General features: G+C 44.1%; 1 protein-coding gene across 1 annotated transcript in view; it reads left to right on the top strand.

Moving 5' to 3' along the window:
* Positions 1–22,659, top strand: part of LOC118400944 (zinc finger protein AEBP2-like) — a 49,874-nt gene that overhangs the window by 8,782 nt on the left and 18,433 nt on the right. The window contains exon 5 of the mRNA XM_035797984.2: positions 5,234–5,358. Within this exon, the coding sequence (XP_035653877.1) occupies positions 5,234–5,358 (125 nt within the window). The remainder of the gene's footprint in view (positions 1–5,233; positions 5,359–22,659) is intronic.

Genomic DNA, 22,659 nt, shown 5'->3' with positions numbered 1-22,659 from the left:
TATAAGGTCCCTATTAGGTATGAAGGTAAGACCCAGATGCAGACCACGTCGAACCATGTTTCAACAGGGGCAGGCGATTGACAGGTCAAGGCAGGAAGTGGTAAGTAAACCAGAGGTGGGGCAAGAGTACCAGACAGTAAGCAGGGTCAGGGTTAGGCAGAGTGGTCAGGCTGATGGGCTCAGATTCAGGACAGGCAAGGGTCAAAACCAGGAGGGCGAGAAAAGAGAGACTGGAAAGAGAGGCACAAAACGCTGGTTGATTTGAACAAACAAGACGAACTAGCAACAGACAAATAGAGAACACAGGTATAAATACACAGGGGATAATGGGGAAGATGGGCTACACCTGGAGGGGGGTGGAGACAATCACAAAAACAGGTGAAACAGATCAGGGTGTGACAGTCCCACAGTTGACAGTACATGCCAGAGCAGAAACTATACCATACAGTCCAAGGAACTGTTCTTAGACCTGAGATATAATTAGTGATGAGTCATATACAGTGGGGCAAAAAAGTATTTAGTCAGCCACCAATTGTGCAAGTTCTCCCACTTAAAAAGATGAGAGGCCTGTAATTTTCATCATAGGTACACTTCAACTATGACAGACAAAATGAGAAAAAAAATCCAGAAAATCACATTGTAGGATATTTAATGAATTTATTTGCAAATTATGGTGGAAAATAAGTATTTGGTCAATAACAAAAGTTTATCTCAATACTTTGTTATATACCGTAATTGCTGGACTATTAAGCGCACCTGAATATAAACCGCACCCACTGAATTATAAAAAATATGTATTTTGTACATAAATACGCCGCACATGTCTATAAGCCGCAGGTGCCTACCGGTACATTGAAACAAATTAACTTGGTCACTATCTTCCTCCTCCTGTGCACTGAAACCACTGAAGTCATCTCCTTCGGTGTCAGAGATGAATAGCCTCAGGATTGCTTCATCCGATGTTGGATCGTTTTCATTGTCGCTCTCGTCACTTTCATCCGGAGGCAAATACCCCGCTGAGCTCATGCTGCCCCTTCAACACGCAGCAGTCCAGCCTTCCGAAACCCGTTGATGATAGTGGATTTTTTGACAATGCTCCACGCTGTCAGGACCCACTGGCAGACTTGACCATAAGTTGCTCTTCGCATGCAGCCCGTTTAAGTGAAGGATTTCTCCCCATTTGTCATCCAAGACTTCTCCCCACTGAACAAGGAGCGCCACCTTAAATGCACGATTTACACTGATGTCGAGTGGCTGCAAATACTTTGGGCCATCTGCTTTTCTTCCCTCTGAAAGCCTTTGTTGTCTTTTTGCACTGAGTCAGTTCCTCACGCTGCTGTTTCCAACGTCTTATCATCGACTCATTAAGGCCAAGCTCCCGTGCAGCAGCTCTCTTTCCTTTTCCAACAGCCAGATCGATCGCCTTCAACTTGAAAGCTGCATCATATGCATTTCTCCGTGTCTTTGCCATGATCAGGGTGACAAAATTACTACCGTAATCAGAATGATGGGAAGTTTGAGCGCGCTCAATTTTACGTCACATTATGTGACGGTGCTCAGTTTTTTGGCGGCATGAATCTTGTGAAAGCGGGAAAAATCAATAAATTAGCCGCGTCATTGTATAAACCGCGAGGTTCAAAGCGTGGGAATAAAGTAGCGGCTTATAGTCCAGCAATTACGGTACCCTTTGTTGGCAATGACAAAGGTCAAATGTTTTCTGTAAGTCTTCACACACTGTTGCTGGTATTTTGGCCCATTCCTCCACGCAGATCTCCTCTAGAGCAGTGATGTTTTGGGGCTGTTGCTGGGCTACACGGACTTTCAACTCCCTCCAAAGATTTTCTATGGGGTTGAGATCTGGAGACTGGCTAGGCCACTCCAGGACCTTGAAATGCTTCTTACGAAGCCACTCCTTCGTTGCCCGGGCGGTGTGTTTGGGATCATTGTCATGCTGAAAGACCCAGCCACGTTTTATCTAAAATGCCCTTGCTGTTGGAAGGAGGTTTTCACTCAAAATCTCTCGATACATGGCCCCATTCATTCTTTCCTTTACACGGATCAGTCGTCCTGGTCCCTTTGCAGAAAACCAGCCCCAAAGCATGATGTTTCCACCCCCATGCTTCACAGTAGGTATGGTGTTCTTTGGATGCAACTCAGCATTCTTTGTCCTCCAAACACGACGAGTTGAGTTTTTACCAAAAAGTTATATTTTGGTTTCATCTGACCATATGACATTCTCCCAATCTTCTTCTGGATCATCCAAATGCTCTCTAGCAAACTTCAGACGGGCCTGGACATGTACTGGCTTAAACAGGGGGACACGTCTGGCACTGCAGGATTTGAGTCCCTGGCGGCGTAATGTGTTAGTGATGGTAGGCTTTGTTACTTTGGTCCCAGCTCTCTGCAGGTCATTCTGCAGGTCCCCCCGTGTGGTTCTGGGATTTTTGCTCACCGTTCTTGTGATCATTTTGACCCCACGGGGTGAGATCTTGCATGGAGCCCCAGATCGAGGGAGATTATCAGTGGTCTTGTATTGTCTTCCATTTCCTAATAATTGCTCCCACAGTTGATTTCTTCAAACCAAGCTGCTTACCTATTGCAGATTCATTCTTCCCAGCCTGGTGCAGGTCTACAATTTTGTTTCTGGTGTCCTTTGACAGCTCTTTGGTCTTGGCCATAGTGGAGTTTGGAGTGTGACTGTTTGAGGTTGTGGACAGGTGTCTTTTATACTGATAACAAGTTCAAACAGGTGCCATTAATACAGGCAACGAGTGGAGGACAGAGGAGCCTCTTGAAGAAGAAGTTACAGGTCTGTGAGAGCCAGAAATCTTGCTTGTTTGTAGGTGACCAAATACTTATTTTCCACCATAATTTGCAAATAAATTCATAAAAAATCCCACAATGTGATTTTCTGGATTTCTTTTCTTCTAATTTTGTCTGTCATAGTTTAAGTGTACCTATGATGAAAATTACAGGCCTCTCTCATATTTTTAAGTTGTAGAACTTGTACAATTGGTGGCTGACTAAATACTTTTTTGCCCCACTGTATCTGGGGAAGGGTCTAAAAACAATTTATAGAGTGTTGAAAGTTTCCAAGAGCACAGTGGTCTCCATCATTGGGAAATGGAACAAATATGAAACTACCCAGACTCTGTGTAGAGGTTGCCGTCTGACAGAACTGAGCTACCGGGCAAGAAGGACCAAGAACCCAATGTCCCAATGACCACTCTGACTGAACTACAGAGTTCCTTGACTAAGATGGGAGAGCCTGCCAGTAGGAAATCTCGACAGCACTTCACCAATCTGGGCTTTATGGAAGTGTGGCCAGAGAGAAGCCACACCTTATAAAAATGCATGTTTGCAATAGGTATGTGAAAGACTCTGATCATATGGCAAAATATTCTGTGGTCTGATGAGGCAAAAATGTAAGTATTTGACCTGAGTGCAATGCGCTACGTCTAGAGAGAACCAGGCACAGCTCATCACCCGTTTAACACCATCTCTACCGTGAAGCATGGGGTGGCAGCATCATGCTGTGGAGATGCTTTTCAGTGGCAGGGACTGGGAGACTGGTAAGGGTAGAGGGGTCAATGAATGGAGCCAAATACAGGTAAATCCTGGATGGAACCTGCTTCACAGTGCAATCAACCTTAGACTGGGGTGAAGATTTACATTCCAACAGGACAATGACCCCAAGCAATGCTGGAATGGCTTCAGGAAAAGATTTTGAAAGTCCTTGAGTGGCCCAGCCAATGCCCAGACTTGAGTCCCATTGGGAATCTGTGAAATACTTGAAGATTGCTGTTCTCCATCACTCCCCATCAAACTTATCAGAGTTCGAGAAAAATCTGCAAGAAAAAAATGAAAGAAAATCTGATACAGGCATACCAAAGACGACTCAAAGCTGTAATCGCCGCCAATGGTGCTTCTACAAAAATATTGATTCAGGGGTGGGAATATTTGTGTAAATTAAATATTTCTGTATAAATTAGCAAATCTTTCAAAAAACATTATTTGTCATGTTGTCATTATAGGGTATTGTTTGTAGATGGGGGAGATGTATCATTGTTTTTAATCCATTTTGAAATCAGGCTGAAACAACTAAATTAAATGTGGAGTAAGTCAATGGGTATGAATACTTTCTGAAGGCACTGTACAGACAGACAGACAGACAGACAGACAGACAGACAGATTTCCAGACAGACAGACAGATTTCCAGACAGGTTTCCAGACAGATTTCCAGACAGACAGACAGGTTTCCAGACAGATTTCCAGACAGACAGACAGGTTTCCAGACAGGTTTCCAGACAGACAGACAGGTTTCCAGACAGGTTTCCAGACAGGTTTCCAGACAGGTTTCCAGACAGGTTTCCAGACAGGTTTCCAGACAGACAGACAGGTTTCCAGACAGGTTTCCAGACAGACAGAAAGGTTTCCTGACAGACAGACAGACAAAGGTTTCCTGACAGACAGACAGACAGAAAGGTTTCCTGACAGACAGACAGACAGACAGAAAGGTTTCCTGACAGACAGACAGACAGAAAGGTTTCCTGACAGACAGACAGAAAGGTTTCCTGACAGACAGAAAGGTTTCCTGACAGACAGACAGAGAGACAGACAGGTTTCCTGACAGACAGACAGAAAGGTTTCCTGACAGACAGACAGAAAGGTTTCCTGACAGACAGGGGTTGGAATGGTTTGTTACTTCAGGCACCTCCTTCAGCTTGAATGGGCCATTCTCGGGCAAAGGCTTTTTGAGCTCGTCTAGACTTCTAAGAAAGATTGATAAAGGGCCGTATAAAGTCAAGATGGGTCAAAATATTACTTCTGACTCGGGACAGCACTTGGGAGGAAGTTTGGATGGTGTCTGGCTCTTTGTCAGGAGAGAGAGAAATGTGAGAGTAGGACAGACAACACTTTTCTAAATATATTTTAACATGAAAATGCCCTTGATTAATTTTCAGCCAGTCAGCCAACACATTCTCTCTCAACGATATCCCTGCTCTCTAGAATAATATGTTCAGCTCATAGTAGTAATACAGTAAAAAAGCAGCAAGGAACCATTCAGCAAGTTGTCCTATTTCACACTGTTTCATAGTAATCATCTTCGTGAGGAGACGGTAGTGTTGGTGCTGGCCTGGTCTCACTGCTGTCTCACTTGTCTACATGGTGTCTCCTCACCTCTCATCCCAGACTCTCTCTGCTCTCATCCCAGTGTCTCCTCTCCCACCAGCGAGGCCCCATGACTTCTTCGATGCCCAAACCATGGACGCCATCAGACACCGGGCTATCTGCCTTAACCTGGCCACACACATGGAGAGCACAGGCAACGGACACAGTGTGGTGTTCCACAGCACGGTTAGTCTATTAACCCAGAGGGATGGACCAATGTGGTCTTCAACAGCACGTTTAGTCAAGGCCTGCCTGGCCACAAGGCCTGGTCATTTTACAGATAACCCCAGGATAAGGATGAACCTACATAACCCCAAATTAACCTCCTAGTCCTTACCCCCGAGGCACTGGTGTAGATCTGAGAGGATTGGATAGGAATCTGTAAAATGGCAACAATTCCACTTGGACTATCAAGGGCAAGATGGAGCTACCACCATATTACTTAGACATATCCAATCCTCGGAAATCTACACAAGTGTCTGGGCTTTAGGGTTTAATGGTTGATTTGGAATTCAGAGTTAGAGATTCTCTCATCCTGAAAGTGTTCTTAAGTCTGTCTGTGCTGGGTTATTTTAATCAGTCTTTTTCACTTTAGCCCTAGGGGATGTCAGAGACCAACATTTTACAAAATTGTCTCTGTTCTCACTGAAGATGTTCTCAATGCACTTGCAATGAACCCTAGGATTGATTCAATACTTTTTGAATTCCTAGCTGGGTACACAGAGAGACAATGGGTCTGTTTTGTTATTTGATGCTTGATGTAAGTAATATATTATGAATGAGTTATAACTGCATTAGCTCTTTACTGCTTCCGGGGGACAAGTGTTACATTCCAAATGGCACCCTATTCCCTACAAGTAAAAAAAAAAAAAATAGTGTACTATATAGGGTAAAGGGTGCCATTTGGGATGCAGTTAAGGAGTGGACCGACCTCACCTAGGCACTTCTTTGATTTCCGTATTTAAAAAAATGACCAGATAAGGCTGTTTCTGTTTTGCTGACTAAGGCTTTCACCTCTTGTGTGGCGATTGGTTGACTTTTCAGCCATGTATTAATAGATGCATATTGAATAGTGATTGTCAGTGTGAATATGAATGGTGGACTGAGTTTTGTGAATGACTGTCTGTAATATCGTAGAGCATCACCAGGGGGCAGTTTGTCCCCTTCATTAAAATGGTTGTAGGTTGGTTGGTCTCTTCCTTAAAAGCAGAGGAAAGTAAAGGGTATTACAAACAACTGTGCTATTTTATCGCTCACCAGTAGCTGACTGATTCCTAGTTTGCAGAGGAATGGCACTTGTCACTGGGCAGTATCACAGGGCACCCATGCATCAGTGAGTTTGCCTGCACACACTCTCACACTCGAATCAAGTCAAATCAAATTGTATTTGTCACATACACAAGTTTAGCAGATGTTATTGCGGGTGTAGCGAAATTCTTGTAATGCTCTCATTACAGTACTCAAATGTGCAGGTGTAGACTTTACTGTGAAATGCTTACTAAAAAAGTAAGACATTTTATAAATAGAAATAGAAAATAGTATGAGTACTCTTACCCAGGGGTCACATTTACGCAGAATTCTGCATTTTCAAAATAAATATCATAGCACTTCTGTTGTCATCTGATGAAAATTAAGCTATTTTCTGCTGAATGTGTTGCACTAATGTATATTCTGTGAAGGCAAATTTTTTATTGATTTTTTTTATTTCACCTTTATTTAACCAGGTAGGCTAGTTGAGAACAAGTTCTCAGTTGCAACTGGCCAAGATAAAGCGTAGCAATTCGACACATACAACAACACAGAGTTACACAGGAAAAATAAACAGAACATGTAGTCAATAATACAGTAGAAGAAAAGAAAAGAAAAAGTATATACAGTGAGTGCAAATGAGGTAAGTTAAGGAAATAAATAGGCTATGGTGGCGAAGTAATTAGAATATAGCAATTAAACACTGGAATGGTAGATCGGCAGAAGATGAATGTGCAGATAGAGATACTGGGGTGCAAAGGAGCAAAATAAATACCAGTATGGGGATGAGGTAGGTAGATAGATGGGATGTTTACAGGTGGGCTATGTACAGGTGCAGTGATCTGTAAGCTGCTCTGACAACTGGTGCTTAAAGCTACTGAGGGAGATGTGAGTCTCCAGCTTCAGAGATTTTTGCAATTCGTTCCAGTCATGGGCAGCAGAGAACTGGAAGGAAAGACTACTAAAGGAAGAATTGGCTTTGGGGGTAGTGTACAGGTCACAATGGTGGGTAGTGTATGGGCCTTTGGTGACAAAACAGATGGTACTGTGATAGACTGCATTCAGTTTGTTGAGTAGAGTGTTGGAGGCTAATTTATTGATGACATCACTGAAGTCGAGGATCGGTAGTATGGTCAGTTTTACAAGGGTATGTTTGGCAGCATGAGTGAAGGATGCTTTGTTGCGATATAGGAAGACAATTCTAGATTTAAATTTGGACTGGAGATGCTTACTGTGAGTCTGGAAGGAGAATTTACAGTCTAACCAGACACCCAGGTATGTGTAGTTGTCCACGTATTCAGAGCCATCCAGAGTAGTGATGCTGGACGGGCGAGCAGGTGCGGGCAGTGATCGATTGAATAGCATGCATTTAGTTTTACTTGCGTTTAAGAGCAGTTGGAGGCCACGGAAGTAGAGTTGTATGGCATTGAAGCTCGTCTGGAGGTTAGTTAGCACAGTGTCCAAGGAGGGGCCAGAAGTATACAGAATGTTGTCGTCTGCGTAGAGGTGGATCAGAGAATGACCGGCAGCAAGAGCAACATCATTGATGTATACTGAAAAGAGAGTCAGCCCGAGAATTGAACCCTGTGGCACACCCATAGAGACTGTCAGAGGTCCGGACAACAGGCCCTCCGATTTGACACACTGAACTCTATCAGAGAAGTAGTTGGTAAACCAGGCGAGGCAATTGTTTGAGAGACCAAGGCTGTCGAGTCTGCCTATAAGAATGTTGTGATTGACAGAGTCGAAAGCCTTGGCCAGGTCGATGAATACAGCTGCACAGTAATGTCTCTTATTGACGGCGGTTATGATGTTTAGAACCTTGATCATGGCTGAGGTGCACCCATGACCAGCTATGAAACCAGATTGCATAGCGGAGAATGTATGGTGGGATTCGAAATGGTCAGTAATCTGTTTGTTAACTTGGCTTTCGAAAACCTTAGAAAGGCAGGGCAGGATAGATATAGGTCTGTAGCAGTTTGGGTCTAGAGTGGGGGATGACCGCAGCAGCTTTCCAATCTTTGGGAATCTCAGATGATACGAAAGAGCGGTTTTAACAGGCTAGTAATAGGGGTTGCAACAATTTTGGCAGATAATTTTAGAAAGAGGGGGTCCAGATTGTCTAGCCCGGCTGATTTGTAGGGGTCCAGATTTTGCAGCTCTTTCAGAACATCAGCTATCTGGAATTGGGTAAAGGAGAAATGGTGGGGGCTTTTGGCGTGATGCTGTGGAGGGTGCCGGGCAGTTGACCGGGGTAGGGGTAGCCGTAGCCATGTGGAAAGCATGGCCAGCCGTAGAAAAATGCTTATTGAAATTCTCAATTATAGTGGATTTATCGGTGGTGACAGTGTTTCCTAGCCTCAGAGCAGTGGGCAGCTGGGAGGAGGTGCTCTTATTCTCCATGGACTTTAGTGTCCCAGAACTTTTTTGAGTTAGTACTACAGGATGCAAATTTCTGTTTAAAAAAGCTTGCCTTAGCTTTTCTAACTGCCTGTGTATATTTGTTCCTAACTCCCTGAAAAGTTGCATATCACTGGGGCTATTCGATGCTAATGCAGAATGCCACAGGATGTTTTTGTGCTGGTCAAGGGCAGACAGGTCTGGAGTGAACCAAGGACTATATATATTCCTAGTTCAAATTTTTTTTTGAGAGGTGCATGCTTATTTAAGATGTTGAGGAAAGCACTTTTAAAGAATAGCCAGGCATCATCTACTGACGGGATGAGGTCAGTGTCATTCCAGGATACCCCGGCCAGGTCTATTTAGAAAGGCCTGCTCCCAGGGAGTGTTTGACAGTGATGAGGGGTGGTCATTTAGTCGCAGGCAATGAGGCAGTGATTGCTGAGATCTTGATTGAAAACAGCAGAGGTGTATTTGGAGGGCGAGTTAGTTAGGATCACATCTATGAGGGTGCCCTTGTTTACTGATTTGGGGTTGTACCTGGTAGGTTCATTGATCATTTGTGTGAGATTGAGGGCATCAAGCTTAGATTGTAGGATGGCCGGGGTGTTAAGCATGTCCCAGGTCACCTAGTAGCACGAACTCAGAAGATAGATGGGGGGCAATCAATTCACATATGGTATCGAGGGCACAGCTGGGGGCAGAGGGAGGTCTATAGCAAGCGGCAACAGTGAGAGACTTGTTTCTGGAAAGGTGAATTTTTAGAAGTAGAAGCTCAAATTGTTTGGGTACAGACTTAGCCTGCAGAGTTCTGTATTACTATCTATCTTTGCAGTAGATTGCAACACCGCCCCCTTTGACAGTTCTATCTTTGTGGTGGAGATTTCAGGGTTTTTGGTGGTTTTCCTAAGCCAGGATTCAGACACGGCTAAGACATCTGGGTTGGCAGAGTGTGCTAAAGCAGTGAGTAAAACAAACTTAGGGAGTAGGCTTCTAATGTTAACATGCATAAAACCAAGGCTTTTACATTTACAGAAGTCAACCAATGAGAGCACTTGGGGGGTGGGAGTGGAGCTCGGCACTGCAAGACCTGGATTAACCTCCACATCACCAGAGGAACAGAGGAGAAGTAGAATAAGGGTACGGCTAAAGGCTACACAAACTGGCCGTCTAGCACGTTCGGAACAGAGAGTAAAAGGAGCAGGTTTCTGGGCACGATAGCATAGATTCAAGGCATAGTGTCCAGACAAAGGTAAAGTCGGATGTGAGTACATTGGAGGTAAACCTAGGCATTGAGTAATGATGAGAGAGATATAGTCTCTAGAGACGTTTAAACCAGGTGATGTCATCGCACATGTTGGAGGTGGAACAACATGGTTGGTTAAGGCATATTGAGCAGGGCTAGAGGCTCTACAGTGAAATAAGACAGTAATCACTAACCTGGACAGTAATGAACGAGGCATATTGATATTAGAGAGAGGCATGCGTAAACAAGTGAACATATGAGTGGTTGGGCTGGCTGGGGACACGGCGATTCAGACTGTTAGCAGGCCGATGCTAACTGTTAGTAGGCCGGGGCTAAACAAGCTAGCAGTTAGCAAGCCAGGTTAGCAAGCAAGCAGCTAGCAGGGGCTAGCAGTTACAGACCGGGCAGGCAAGCTAGCAGTTAGCAGGCCGGGGCCGGCAAGCTAGCAGTTAGTAGACCGGGGTAAGCTAGCAGTTAGCAGGCTGGGTTAGCAAGCAAGCAGTTAGCAGGGGCTAGCAGTTGGGAGACCGGGCCCGGCGAGCTAGCAGTTAGCAGACCGGGTTAGATAACAGGGACTAGAAAGTTAACCTTTGGGGGACGTCGCGATGGGGGTAGTTCTGTTTTTGCCTCTTCGTGCGGTGACGTCGATAGAGCAGTCGTGGAATTAGTAGGGTTCCAAGTAGCTCTAGGTAGCTAGCAGGCCTAGCATAATGGGCCTTCAGCGGGCGTCGCGCCTGAGGGGCCTGTTGGAGTCCTTGGGCAGATTGTCGCTATTCCAGTCGTAGGGGATCTGCGGGGTTCCATGCCCCGTACTGGCTGTAGAAGGGGTCGGGGTATTGTAGCCCAAGAGTATGCTTCGGTGGTAGCACAGGAGCCCTGGCTGTGCTAGCTTCAAGCTAATTGGTGCTTGCTCTGGGATGGAAACGCTAGCCAGGAGTAGTCATCTGGGATTGCCGTTAGTTAGTTGTGAAGATCCAGATGAAAATGTTCAGTTTGCGGTCGGAATCCGGGGATAAAAATAACAGGTCCGTTATGCTCTGGTTAGAGTCACGCTGTTCGAACTAGCGAGAGCTTTCCGAGCTGAAGGTTAGCTGATGACCGCTGGCAATGGTTTGCTGACTGATAGCTGGTAGTTAGCTGGCTAGCATCAGTTGAGGGATTCCAGATCCGAAGTAAATATAAATACTTTAGAAAAAAAAGAAGATCCACGCTACATTGGGTGAGGCGGGTTGCAGGGGAGTATTTAGATGTTGAGGTTTAGCAAAAAAAAAGATGTAAAACGATATATACAAGGGACACAACAGGACAAAGACGTCTGACTGCTACGCCATCTTGGATTCTTCAAATGGCTATTATAATAATGTTCATGGTGTCCAGGTCAGGGTAAACAAAACATTTCTTCATTAAAACTATCAGAAAGATTGTTGGTACTTATTTATTTTGATCAAAGCCATGAATGAGCGAGTCACTTAGCTTTGTGTCATCAACCTGATAATATATAACAATATTTTGGTGGTTATTTTGCTTTCAAAAAAAACAATAGAGAGCGATTGTAATCCGAACAAAGGCCCAAATAAAATTTGTAAAGGCCAAAACATTTATTTTTGTTTTTAGAGGGAGAGAAACGCTGGGCCAATTGTGCGCCGCCCATAAAGGCCAAAATATAGCCCTGCTAATAGCTATAATGGCGCTATACAACGTGTTTGAAAAACGAATTGTTGCTTACTGGAAAATATTCATTAGACAACTTTGTTCCAATATTATATGCAGACAATTACATTGATGGAAGCAGCATTCTTTCCGCAATATGAAGCTGATCCACCCCTAAGAAAAAAAAGAAAATAAAAACTCCAATATTTCTGTAATTCAGTGATATTTATTCTCATAGTAATTCATTATGAATCCATAGCTTAATAAACATCAGCATTTTGAAATAGTATTTTTATCATTATTTTATTAACAAAAGCATAAAGATGTTGATGAAGAGATACTGTACTGCTGTTTTGAGTTAGAAATGTAACACTTCAGAGTACTTAAGCATCGAATACATTGCCGGTAGGGGGATGTTCACACCTACAGTAGCCATAAAGAGTCTATTGTCCTGCTAATCGGGCTACAAGTGTTTGAAAACCTGTTTTTAAAAACCCACCAGCTGTCCATCACTACTGTAAATAAAACACAGCATCTTGTTTACATTATTTCTTAAATTTTTAGCCAGGAAAATCTCAAGTGTTAGTTCTTCCCAGCTGTATGTAATAAAAGCGATGTGAACTTACGACCAGGAATACGTCTTTCCCGAACCAGACCTCCACCCTGGACATGCGATCTTATCCCAGAGGCCTTCCCAAAACAGCGCAGTCACCACAGGAGAGGCAGACAGAGCGGCCGACTGGTCAGACTCAGAAGGCCAGCACACCATCCACCACTTCCGAGCATTTTACTCGCCAATGTCCAATCTCTAGATAACAAGGTGGATGAAATTAGGGCACGTGTTGCCTTCCAGAGGGACATCAGAGATTGTAACGTTCTCTGTTTCATGGAAACATGGCTCACTCGGGATATGTTGTCAGAGTCGGTACAGCCACCCGGTTTCTTCACGCATCACGCCGACAGAAACAAACATCTCTCTGGTAAGAAGAAGGGTGGGCGTGTATGCCTTATGATAAACGACTCATGATATAATCACAACAACATACAGGAACTCAAGTCCTTTTGTTCACCCCACCTAGAATTCCTTACAATCAAATGCCAACCGCATTATATTCCAAGAGAATTCTCTTCGATTATAGTCACAGCCGTGTATAACCCCCCAAGCAGATCCCTTGTCGGCCCTGAAAGAACTTCACTGGACTCTGGAAACCATAAATGCTGAGGCTGCATTTATTGTAGCTGGGGATTTTAACAAAGCTAACCTAAGAATGATACTTCCTAAATTCTATCATTATATCAAATGCGTGACAGGGGCTGGTAGCTTTCTGGATCATTGCTACTCTAACTTCTGCGACGCACACAAAGCCCTCCCCTGCCCTGCCTTTGAAAAATCTGACCATGACTCCATTTTGTTGTTCCCAGCCTATAAATATAATCTAAAATGGGAAACGCCTGCGTTCAGGTCAATACAACGCTGGTCTGACCAATCGGATTCCACGCTCCAAGATTGCTTCGATCATGTTGACTGGGATATGTTCCGGATTGCCTCAGACAATAACATTGACGTATACGCTGACTCGGTGAGCGAGTTTATTAGCAAGTGCATCGGATATTCTTCTCTGCAGATCCTCTCAAGCTCTGTCAGGTTGGATGGGGAGCATCGCTGCACAGCTATTTTCAGGTCTCTCCATTGATGTTCGGTAGCGTTCATGTCCGGGTTCTGGCTGGGTCACTCAAGGACATTCAGAGACTTGTCCTGAAGCCACTGTGTTGGTTTGGCTGTGTGCTTAGGGTCATTGTCCTGTTGGAAGGTGAACCTTCGCCCCATTCTGAGGTCCTAAGCTCTCTGGCGCAGGTTTTCAAGAATCTGTACTTTGCTCCATTCATCTTTCCCTTGATCCTGACTAGTACCCCAGTCCCTGCCCCTGAAAAACATCCCCACAGCATGATGCTACCACCACAATGCTTCATTGTAGGGATAGTGCTAGGTTTCCTACAGTTGTGTCGTTTGGCATTCAGGCCAAAGTGTTCAATCTTGGTTTCATCAGACCGGAGAATCTTGTTTCTCATGTTCTGAAAGTCTTTAGGTGCCTTTTGGCAAACTCAAGCGGACTGTCATGTGCCTTTTACAGAGGAGTGGCTTCCGTCTGGTCAGTCTACCATTTAGGTCTGATTGGTAGAGTGCTGCAGAGGTGGTTGTCCTTTTGGAAGGTTCCCTCATCTCCACAAAGGAACTCTAGAGCTCTGTCAGGGTGACCATTGGTTTCTTGGTCACCTCCCTGACCAAGCCACTTCTGACCTGATTGCTCAGTTTGGCCAGGCGGCCAGCTTTAGGAAAAGTATTGGTGGTTCCAAACTTATTTCATTTAAGAATGATGGAGGCCACTGTTTTAAGGACATTTTTCGGTACCCTTTCCCAGATCTTTACCTTGACACCATCCTGTCTTGGAGCTCTACTGGCTTGGTTTTTACTCTGACATGCACTGTCAGCTGTGGGACCTTATATAGACAGGTGTGTACCTTTCCAAATCATGTCCAATCAATTGAATTTACCACATGTGGACTCTAATCAAGTTGCAGAAACATTTCAAGGATGATCAATGGAAACAGAATACACCTGAGCTCAATTTCGAGTCTCATAGCAAAGGTTCTGAAATCTTAAATAAGGTATTTCTTAAAACCTGTCTTCACTTTGTAATTATGGGGAATTTTGTGTAGATTGCTGAGGATCTTGTTTTATTTAATCCGTTTTAGAATGAGGCTGTAACGTAACAAAATGTTAATGGATCTGAATACTTTCCGAAGGCAAATATGTATTTCTGAGATTATATGAACATGACTGGGCATTCAAACATTTCTTTATCTATTAATCATCATTAATAGTGTCTCCCTGGTCTTCATCACATTTTTGTTTGACATGTTTTGTGTCATCGGGATAAGACTCCAACCCCTGATACAGTTTGGAAATCAACTTTTAGAAATTTGTCAGACTCCCTTAAAATATTTCAAATCTGTAGAGCTTCTGGCATGTCCAGTGTTTGCTGCACAGAGAGAATAAGGTGTTGCATCTGCAAAAGTTCATCTTAGCGCCACCACAGACTGGTCTTCCCTGATTGCCTGACCCTGCTGAGACCCCTGTCACCATCTGATCCTGCATGACAAAGAATTACATTCATTATATTTTCCGGTAAATGAAGTCAATGGCTCATTAATTGAAATTACCATTATTCCCAGATCCCAGACTGTAGCTTTAAACTAATGTCATGTAGGCCTACCCATCAACTCAAAATGGAACTTTTATCATTCACTGGTTGGTATAATATACTGCAAAATTCACCTGACCTCCGTAGACTGGTTTTCCCTGGCTGTCTGACCCTGCAGGGACACCTGTCACCATCTGATCCTACTACGACATGATGAGCATAGTATTGTGTAGTGTGTACTGACTGTGCACCATGACAGTGAAGCTTGTAGAGCTGTTTATGCCGTGTCAGTGTGAAACATAGGGAATTGGCTAGGGAAACTGACAGCTCAATAATGTTATACTGCCTCTAATAAAAAAATTCACATTGTGCTGTCGGAAAACTTCATAATATCGGTCTTCAATTGTTTGGCTGCTAGTTTCATTGTTTGATTCAGGTCTAGTGTGATTGATGCAAAAATAACAGCTGAAGTTTGAGCTAACTAGGTACATCAACTGGCGAAGACTAGCCAAGTTAATATACTTCTTTTAAAACGGGACAAAACAAAGACTACAAAACCTTTCCATACACACAACAGCTATTAGATACTGCTACCTGACAGACACTGAGATAGTTAGAGCCTAGAGCTAAACTGGCTGTGGTAGCTACTAGCTAGCTACTTTAGCTAGTTCATTCACTTCAGACAGAACTTCAGTTGAGAGGGGATGAAACATTAGCTAACGTTACATGTCAGTTAGCTACACTACTGTCATGGAAATGTTCAGTCAATAATATTTCTCAAATACTGGAGCCGGTGAGTTCAAATCGACTTTATTACAAAGTAATATAAGCTGAGCTGGTTCATGAAGCAACTGACTTTCCAGTCTTGGCACACACTTTTTATACAGGTTTCATCCTTAAGTCACACACACAGTACCTCCTCTTTATGTTAATGATTAATCCCCTCTGGCATTTAGCCACCATTATCTTTTTGCCTTGCACTAATTTTACCTTGGTTTCACATTAGGGCATAAATTATATTGGTGGTGTAACCATAGCAACAGTCAACATTAGGCCATAGCAATGGTTAAAAAATAAACAGACATGCCCACTCCTAAGACAGGTGCCTTTCTAATGGTGCCTAATGACATAGACACACACAGAGAGTGCACTTATTGTGTGCATGTCTAAGCTGTATAATGTGCAAGCATGTACTGGAAAATTCCCAATATATTCCTCCTCTGGGGCGTACTAAGTCCCAAACCTTAAAGTTTGTTCCAGTACAAGTGAGAAGACAATCTGCCTCCCTTACACCTTATCAACCGTTGCTTCACTTTCTCATTCATACTGGGGAGTCGGGACCAAACATCTCCTTTCACATATAGCTAGAAGGAAGTAAAAGATCCCTCCTCAAGCCAAGTGTTCTTTAACATACAGTGTATGCATTTTTTAGCACTGCCCGAGGTTCTCGGTTATGTAAAATATAAGAGTAACAAAAACAAAAAAAATAATTAACTAAACCTCATAAACCTTTATAATGATGTTCTCAATATGACACAACATATGACCCTCCCTCACAGACACCTCTCTAACAACTATTTGGTCATAAGTGAAAAAACCTGTTAAAGAATTAAGGGCACGGTCCATGGACTCTTGTAACTGGAAAACCCTATGTCACATACATGTCTAGGCGAACAGATATTCAGAAGGTCTAACATCATTTATCATTCAGCAACTGTTACATTGAGTACATGGTTATATTCTGTTGTACTTTGTGCACACTTTAAACACGTTCCACATCCCAAGATAAGGGGCAGTCCCCCTTTTGGCACATGGCACAGAAAATTGGGTCAGCATGATGAAAATCTCCCAAGTTTCACATCATCTAGTTTGCACCATTTTCACAAACCTCAAACATTGCAGGTTCAGGTACTGTTAATATACCTGTCACGGGGGATTTGCTACGCAGTATACAATTGTCCATTCTATGTTTTTGGGCTGGCCCACTTATACCAGCCATTTTTTGTTGCTTTTCTCAATTTGGGGTCAATGTTTCTTCATTGTGGCTACCCCAGTTTGTAACAGATGTCCAGATTTTCTGTAGCAACCCACTTTCTTGTGGTTTCATCATCTGTCCTGGTTTCCACTGTCTGTTAGGAGGACCATGTGAGGGCAGAGAAGTCGATGGTAGGAAGTCTCCTTCCCATTCTCCTGACGTTATTTCTCCGTCCCCTTGGACAGTGCCTCCGTCAGGTATATCTGCAATGTAGGTATGTCATCAGGAGTAACAGGCATGTCACTCCTCTTTATCCCTGGACTCTGGATATTCAGGAGAGAGTGTCTGTTGGCTATTGGGAGATGCACCTTGGTCCTCTTCTCCTTCTGTTTCCTCCAGGCTCCTGCCTGGTGTATCAGCATCCTCTTCTTCCTCATGGCTCGATGGTCGCTCACCGATCCCCTCCGGAACTCTGGTACAGTGGTTTAAATGGTACCATCCTGTCACCTGGACAGCTGTTGGTGTTGCTAGGACCACTTCGTAGGGACCCTCTCACCTTGGCTCGTTCCACTTCCTCCGAAACACTCTGATGTAGACCTGGTCCCCTGGGATCACCGGACAGGGAACCTCTGGTCCTGATTCAGATCTTCACCTTTTTTCCGTGAGGTTTTCAAACTCAGACTTATGGCCTCTGTTCTATGGTTACACCATACATAATCTTATTTCCATCTCTCATCACACAACAAAATGACATTCTAGCTGAAGCTGGTGGATTCCTTCACTTCAGCTGGGCTGCTTTTAGTCTCTCCACTTTCTCCTTCTGGTTCCTAAGAGATTGGTAGCATAATAATAAGTATTGGAAAGCAACGAAAAACACAACATAACAGTATTAGCAATGTAAGTTATGCATACTTATATATGCACGAAGACCAAAGACTGAGACCATGACAATTCCCACTCTCTCTTCACCGGACTCTATACCGCCAGGATACTTTTCTGCTGGACACCACAAAAATGAAGGCCCTAAAAAGCCTCCTCATGCTTTCGACCAGTCTTCCCCTTTCCGGCCTCAGGTTCCGAGAGGTGTACCCAAGCTATGTCATTTCACTTTGTTCCCCATCTCCTTCATTGCCACTTGATAGTCACGTCACCTGATAGGAAAGTGTGTATCCCTAATCAACGCTACATTCTCTTGAGGTAACTCAGCACTGCATATGCTTTCACATAAATGCCTTCAAAATATTATTTAAATGCAATTACCTCTACATCTATCCTCGTTCATATGATGCATTAACCAATAAAGCAGCTAACCCAACTATGATGTTAAAGTAGCTCCCAGACCCAACCCATCTGCATGTCTACAGTGGAATCTGGTCTCTCTCTTTGGCTCCACTTCCTCTGTCTTCAAGCTCACCCATTATGCAGCTGGACCTTTCTTCTCGTGAGAACTATACACCCACCGGGGAGAGACATGACGATCTTCACCGCTGCAGGTGCTGTAAGGAGTACTGTGTGTGGACCAGAACAACGATGTCCCAACACCCCCCGCCTGGTGTATCTTGATGTACACTCAATCTCCAGAATTCAGCCCATGCCCTTGGTTATCTCTGGCTCCTTATGTGCTGCTTTCACCTGAGGACATACACACTGCAACACATGGGTCATTTCCTGACAACATAGACTCTCCTCCAATGGCAAGATCACTAATTTGTGATATTTAAATAACAGCCCCCCCCCCTGTACTCCCATCGGTGTCCCAGTTACCAAGCCATGTGGCAGAGGTCTTCATAAACTGATATCCCAACAATGCTACTAAAATAACCCCTGCTACTACTAACATGGCCCATGCCTATGCCTCAATTACGGCCCCTAACGCAGCTGCCGTAAGAATAATTCCGGCATGTAATCTGTCAAGTGTGTCAAGAATATCCAATTTAACAAAAGTCTGAGCCACAGGTTTCTTGAAAGTTTACCATGGTGTCTGAAATGCCACCACTATCTCTTTTACTCTCACCATGCTCTGGGTATGTGTACTTTTCAATTTAACTTCATTAACTCCCTATATTGTGCACAGTTGGCTGTCCTCCCTCTCCTATGAGCTATCTCCTGTAACGATATACACTCTCTGGGAATGACACTTCTATATCACCACAACCTTAATTTATGAGCCCCCACAGATCTTTACTGCAGTCACGTTCAATCCCACTTAACAGCCCTGTGTAAACATTCTGTCTCAAACACCTCCTGCTACAGATACATTTGCACACATTTCAGTCCATCAAACCCATAACACACTCGGCACTACTCCTAATGCACTTCTTCAGTTTTAAACATACTACAACATTCTCAAGTCAATTAGTCAATATACATCAGTCCCTCCTCTGGAACAATAATCACTCTTATGGTGTTAAATGCTGAGCTGTAGTTGGCGAACAGCATTCTTACATAGGTATTCTTCTTGTCCAGATGGGTTAGAGCAGTGTGATTGTGTCGTCTCTGGACCTAAGCAAATTGGAATAGGTCTAGGGTGTCAGGTAGGGTGGAGGTGATATGATCCTTGACTAGTCTCTCAAAGCACTTCATGATGACGGAGGAGAGTGCTATGGGGCGATAGTCATTTAACTCAGTTACCTTAGCTTTCTTGGGAACTGGAACAATGGTGTCCCTCTTGAAGCATGTGGGAACAGCAGATTGGGATAAGGATTGATTGAATATGTACATAAACACACCAGCCAGCTGGTCTACGCATGCTCTGAGGGAGCGGCCGGGGATGCAGTCTGGGCTGGCAGCCTTGCGAGGGTTAACACATTTAAATGCTTTACTCACGTTGGCTGCAGTGAAGAAGAGTCTGCAGGTTTTGCTAGCGGACCATGTCGTTGGCACTGCATTGTCCTGAAAGTGAGTCCATTATTTATTTTTTTGTAGTCTATGATTGACTATAGACCCTGCCACATACCTCGCGTGTCTGAGCCGTTGAATTGTAACTCTACTTTGTCTCTATACTCACGCATAGCTTGTTTGATTGCCTTTCAGAGGGAATAGCTACACTGTTTGTATTCGGTCATGTTTCCGGTCGCCTTGCCCTGATTTTAAAAGCAGTGGTTCATGCTTTCAGCTTTGCACGAATACTGCCATCAGTCCACGGTTTCTGGTTGGAGAAGGTTTTAATAGTTGCTGTGGGTACAACATCTGTCGGTGCCGGACAACATCTGCTAACCATGTGTATGTGACAAATACATTTGATTTGATTTTGAATATGGCTGAAAAAAACTTGCTAAATAGATATTTTCTTAAATTAACTTCATGACAAAAATATGCACAATAGTTTGTCTCTACATTAACCAACATATTCCTCTCAATTGTACATTTTTTGCTTGACTCGTTATGACGTTATAACTACGTACATTTGCTTCCCCGTAATGTTTTTGTCAGCCATCTTTGCTGAAGTCACCAGGGACGGGTGGCCCGCGTTAAATTTGTCATTGGAATCATTCGATCTGATTGGTCATATAAAAACCTTGTGATCCAATTGCATAATGACTGCTATAACTCCCCCTTGTGGTGGTCTGGAGCAATGAAGCTGTGACGCTGTCCTTGGTGTAAGCTCGCAACTTTTAAAGGAGGAACTATATGTATATTCACGTCATCAAATAATTGATTATAACACACTGTTTTGCAATCAAGGTCTACAGTAGCTTCAACAGCACTCTGTGGGGTAGCATCATGGTGTAGGCTAGCATCTGTCCGCCTCTGGGTACATTGACTTCATACAAAACCTAGGAGGCTCAAGGTTCTCACCCCCTTCCATAGACTTACACAGTAATAATGACAACTTCCGGAGGACGTCCTGCTACCTGTCAGAGCTCTTGCAGCATGAACTGACATGTTGTCCACCCAAGCAAAGGATCAGATAATGAATTAATATACACTGCTCAAAAAAATTAAGGGAACACTTTATCAACACAATGTAACTCCAAGTCAATCACACTTCTGTGAAATCAAACTGTCCACTTAGGAAGCAACACTGATTGACAATAAATTTCACATGCTGTTGTGCAAAAGGAATAGACAACAGGTGGAAATTATAGGCAATTAGCAAGACACCCCCAATAAAGGAGTGGTTCTGCAGGGGGTGACCACAGACCACTTCTCAGTTCCTAAGCTTCCTGGCTGATGTTTTGGTCACTTTTGAATGCTGGTGGTGTTTTCACTCTAGTGGTAGCATGAGACGGAGTCTACAACCCACACAAGTGGCTCGGGTAAGTGCAGCTCATCCAGGATGGCACATCAATGCGAGCTGTGGCAAGAAGGTTTGCTGTGTCTGTCAGCGTAGTGTCCAGAGCATGGAGGTGCTACCAGGAGACAGGCCAGTACATCAGGAGACGTGGAGGAGGCCATAGGAGGACAACAACCCAGCAGCAGGACCGCTACCTCCGCCTTTGTGCAAGGAGGAACAGGAGGAGCACTGCCAGAGCCCTGCAAAATGACCTCCAGCAGGCCACAAATGTGCATGTGTCTGCTCAAACGGTCAGAAACAGACTCCATAAGGGTGGTATGAGAGCCCGACATCCACAGGTGGGGGTTGTGCTTACAGCCCAACACCGTGCAGGACGTTTGGCATTTGCCAGAGAACACCAAGATTGGCAAATTCGCCACTGGTGCCCTGTGCTCTTCACAGATGAAAGCAGGTTCACACTGAGCACGTGACAGACGTGACAGAGTCTGGAGACGCTGTGGAGAACGTTCTGCTGCCTGCAACATCCTCCAGCATGACCGGTTTGGCGGTGGGTCAGTCATGGTGTTCATTTCTTTGGTGGGCAGAAACCACAGCCCTGTGCGCAGCCCTCCATGTGCACGCCAGAGGTAGCCTGACTGCCATTAGGTACCGAGATGAGATCCTCAGACCCCTTGTGAGACCATATGCTGGTGCAGTTGGCCCTGGGTTCCTCTTAATGCAAGACATTGCTAGACGTCATGTGGCTGGAGTGTGTCAGCAGTTCCTGCAAGAGGAAGGCATTGATGCTATGGACTGCCCCGCCCGTTCCCCAGACCTGAATCCAATTGAGCACGTCTGGGACATCATGTCTCGCTCCATCCACCAACGCCACGTTGCACCACAGACTGTCCAGGAGTTGGCGGATGCTTTAGTCCAGGTCTGGGAGGAGATCCCTCAGGAGACCATCCGCCACCTCATCAGGAGCATGCCCAGGTGTTGTAGGGAGGTCATACAGGCAAGTGGAGGCCACACACACTACTGAGCTTCATTTGGACTTGTTTTAAGGACATTACATCAAAGTTGGATCAGCCTGTAGTGTGGTTTTCCACTTTAATTTTGAGTGTGACTCCAAATCCAGGCCTCCATGGGTTGATAAATTTGATTTCCATTGATAATTTTTGTGTGATTTTGTTGTCAGCACATTCAACTATGTAAAGAAAAAAAGTATTTAATAAGAATATTTCATTCATTCACATCTAGGATGTGTTATTTTAGTGTTTATTTCATTACATTCCCAGTGGGTCAGAACTTTACATACACTCAATTAGTATTTGCTAGCATTGCCTTTACATTTTTTTTTAACTTGGTCAAACATTTCGGGTAGCCTTCCCACAATAAGTTGGGTGAATTTTATCCCATTCCATTCCTCCTGACAGCTCTTGTAACTGAGTCAGGTTTGTGCTCCCACACGCTTTTTCAGTTCTGCCCACAAATGTTCTATAGGATTTTGGTCAGGGCTTTGTCATAGCCACTCCAATACCTTGACTTT

The sequence above is a fragment of the Oncorhynchus keta genome, chromosome 22 (assembly GCF_023373465.1).
Source record: "Oncorhynchus keta strain PuntledgeMale-10-30-2019 chromosome 22, Oket_V2, whole genome shotgun sequence".
NCBI classification, from domain to species: domain Eukaryota; kingdom Metazoa; phylum Chordata; class Actinopteri; order Salmoniformes; family Salmonidae; genus Oncorhynchus; species Oncorhynchus keta.
Note: the sequence above shows the minus strand (reverse complement) of the source record. Positions and strands in the feature narration are given on the sequence as shown.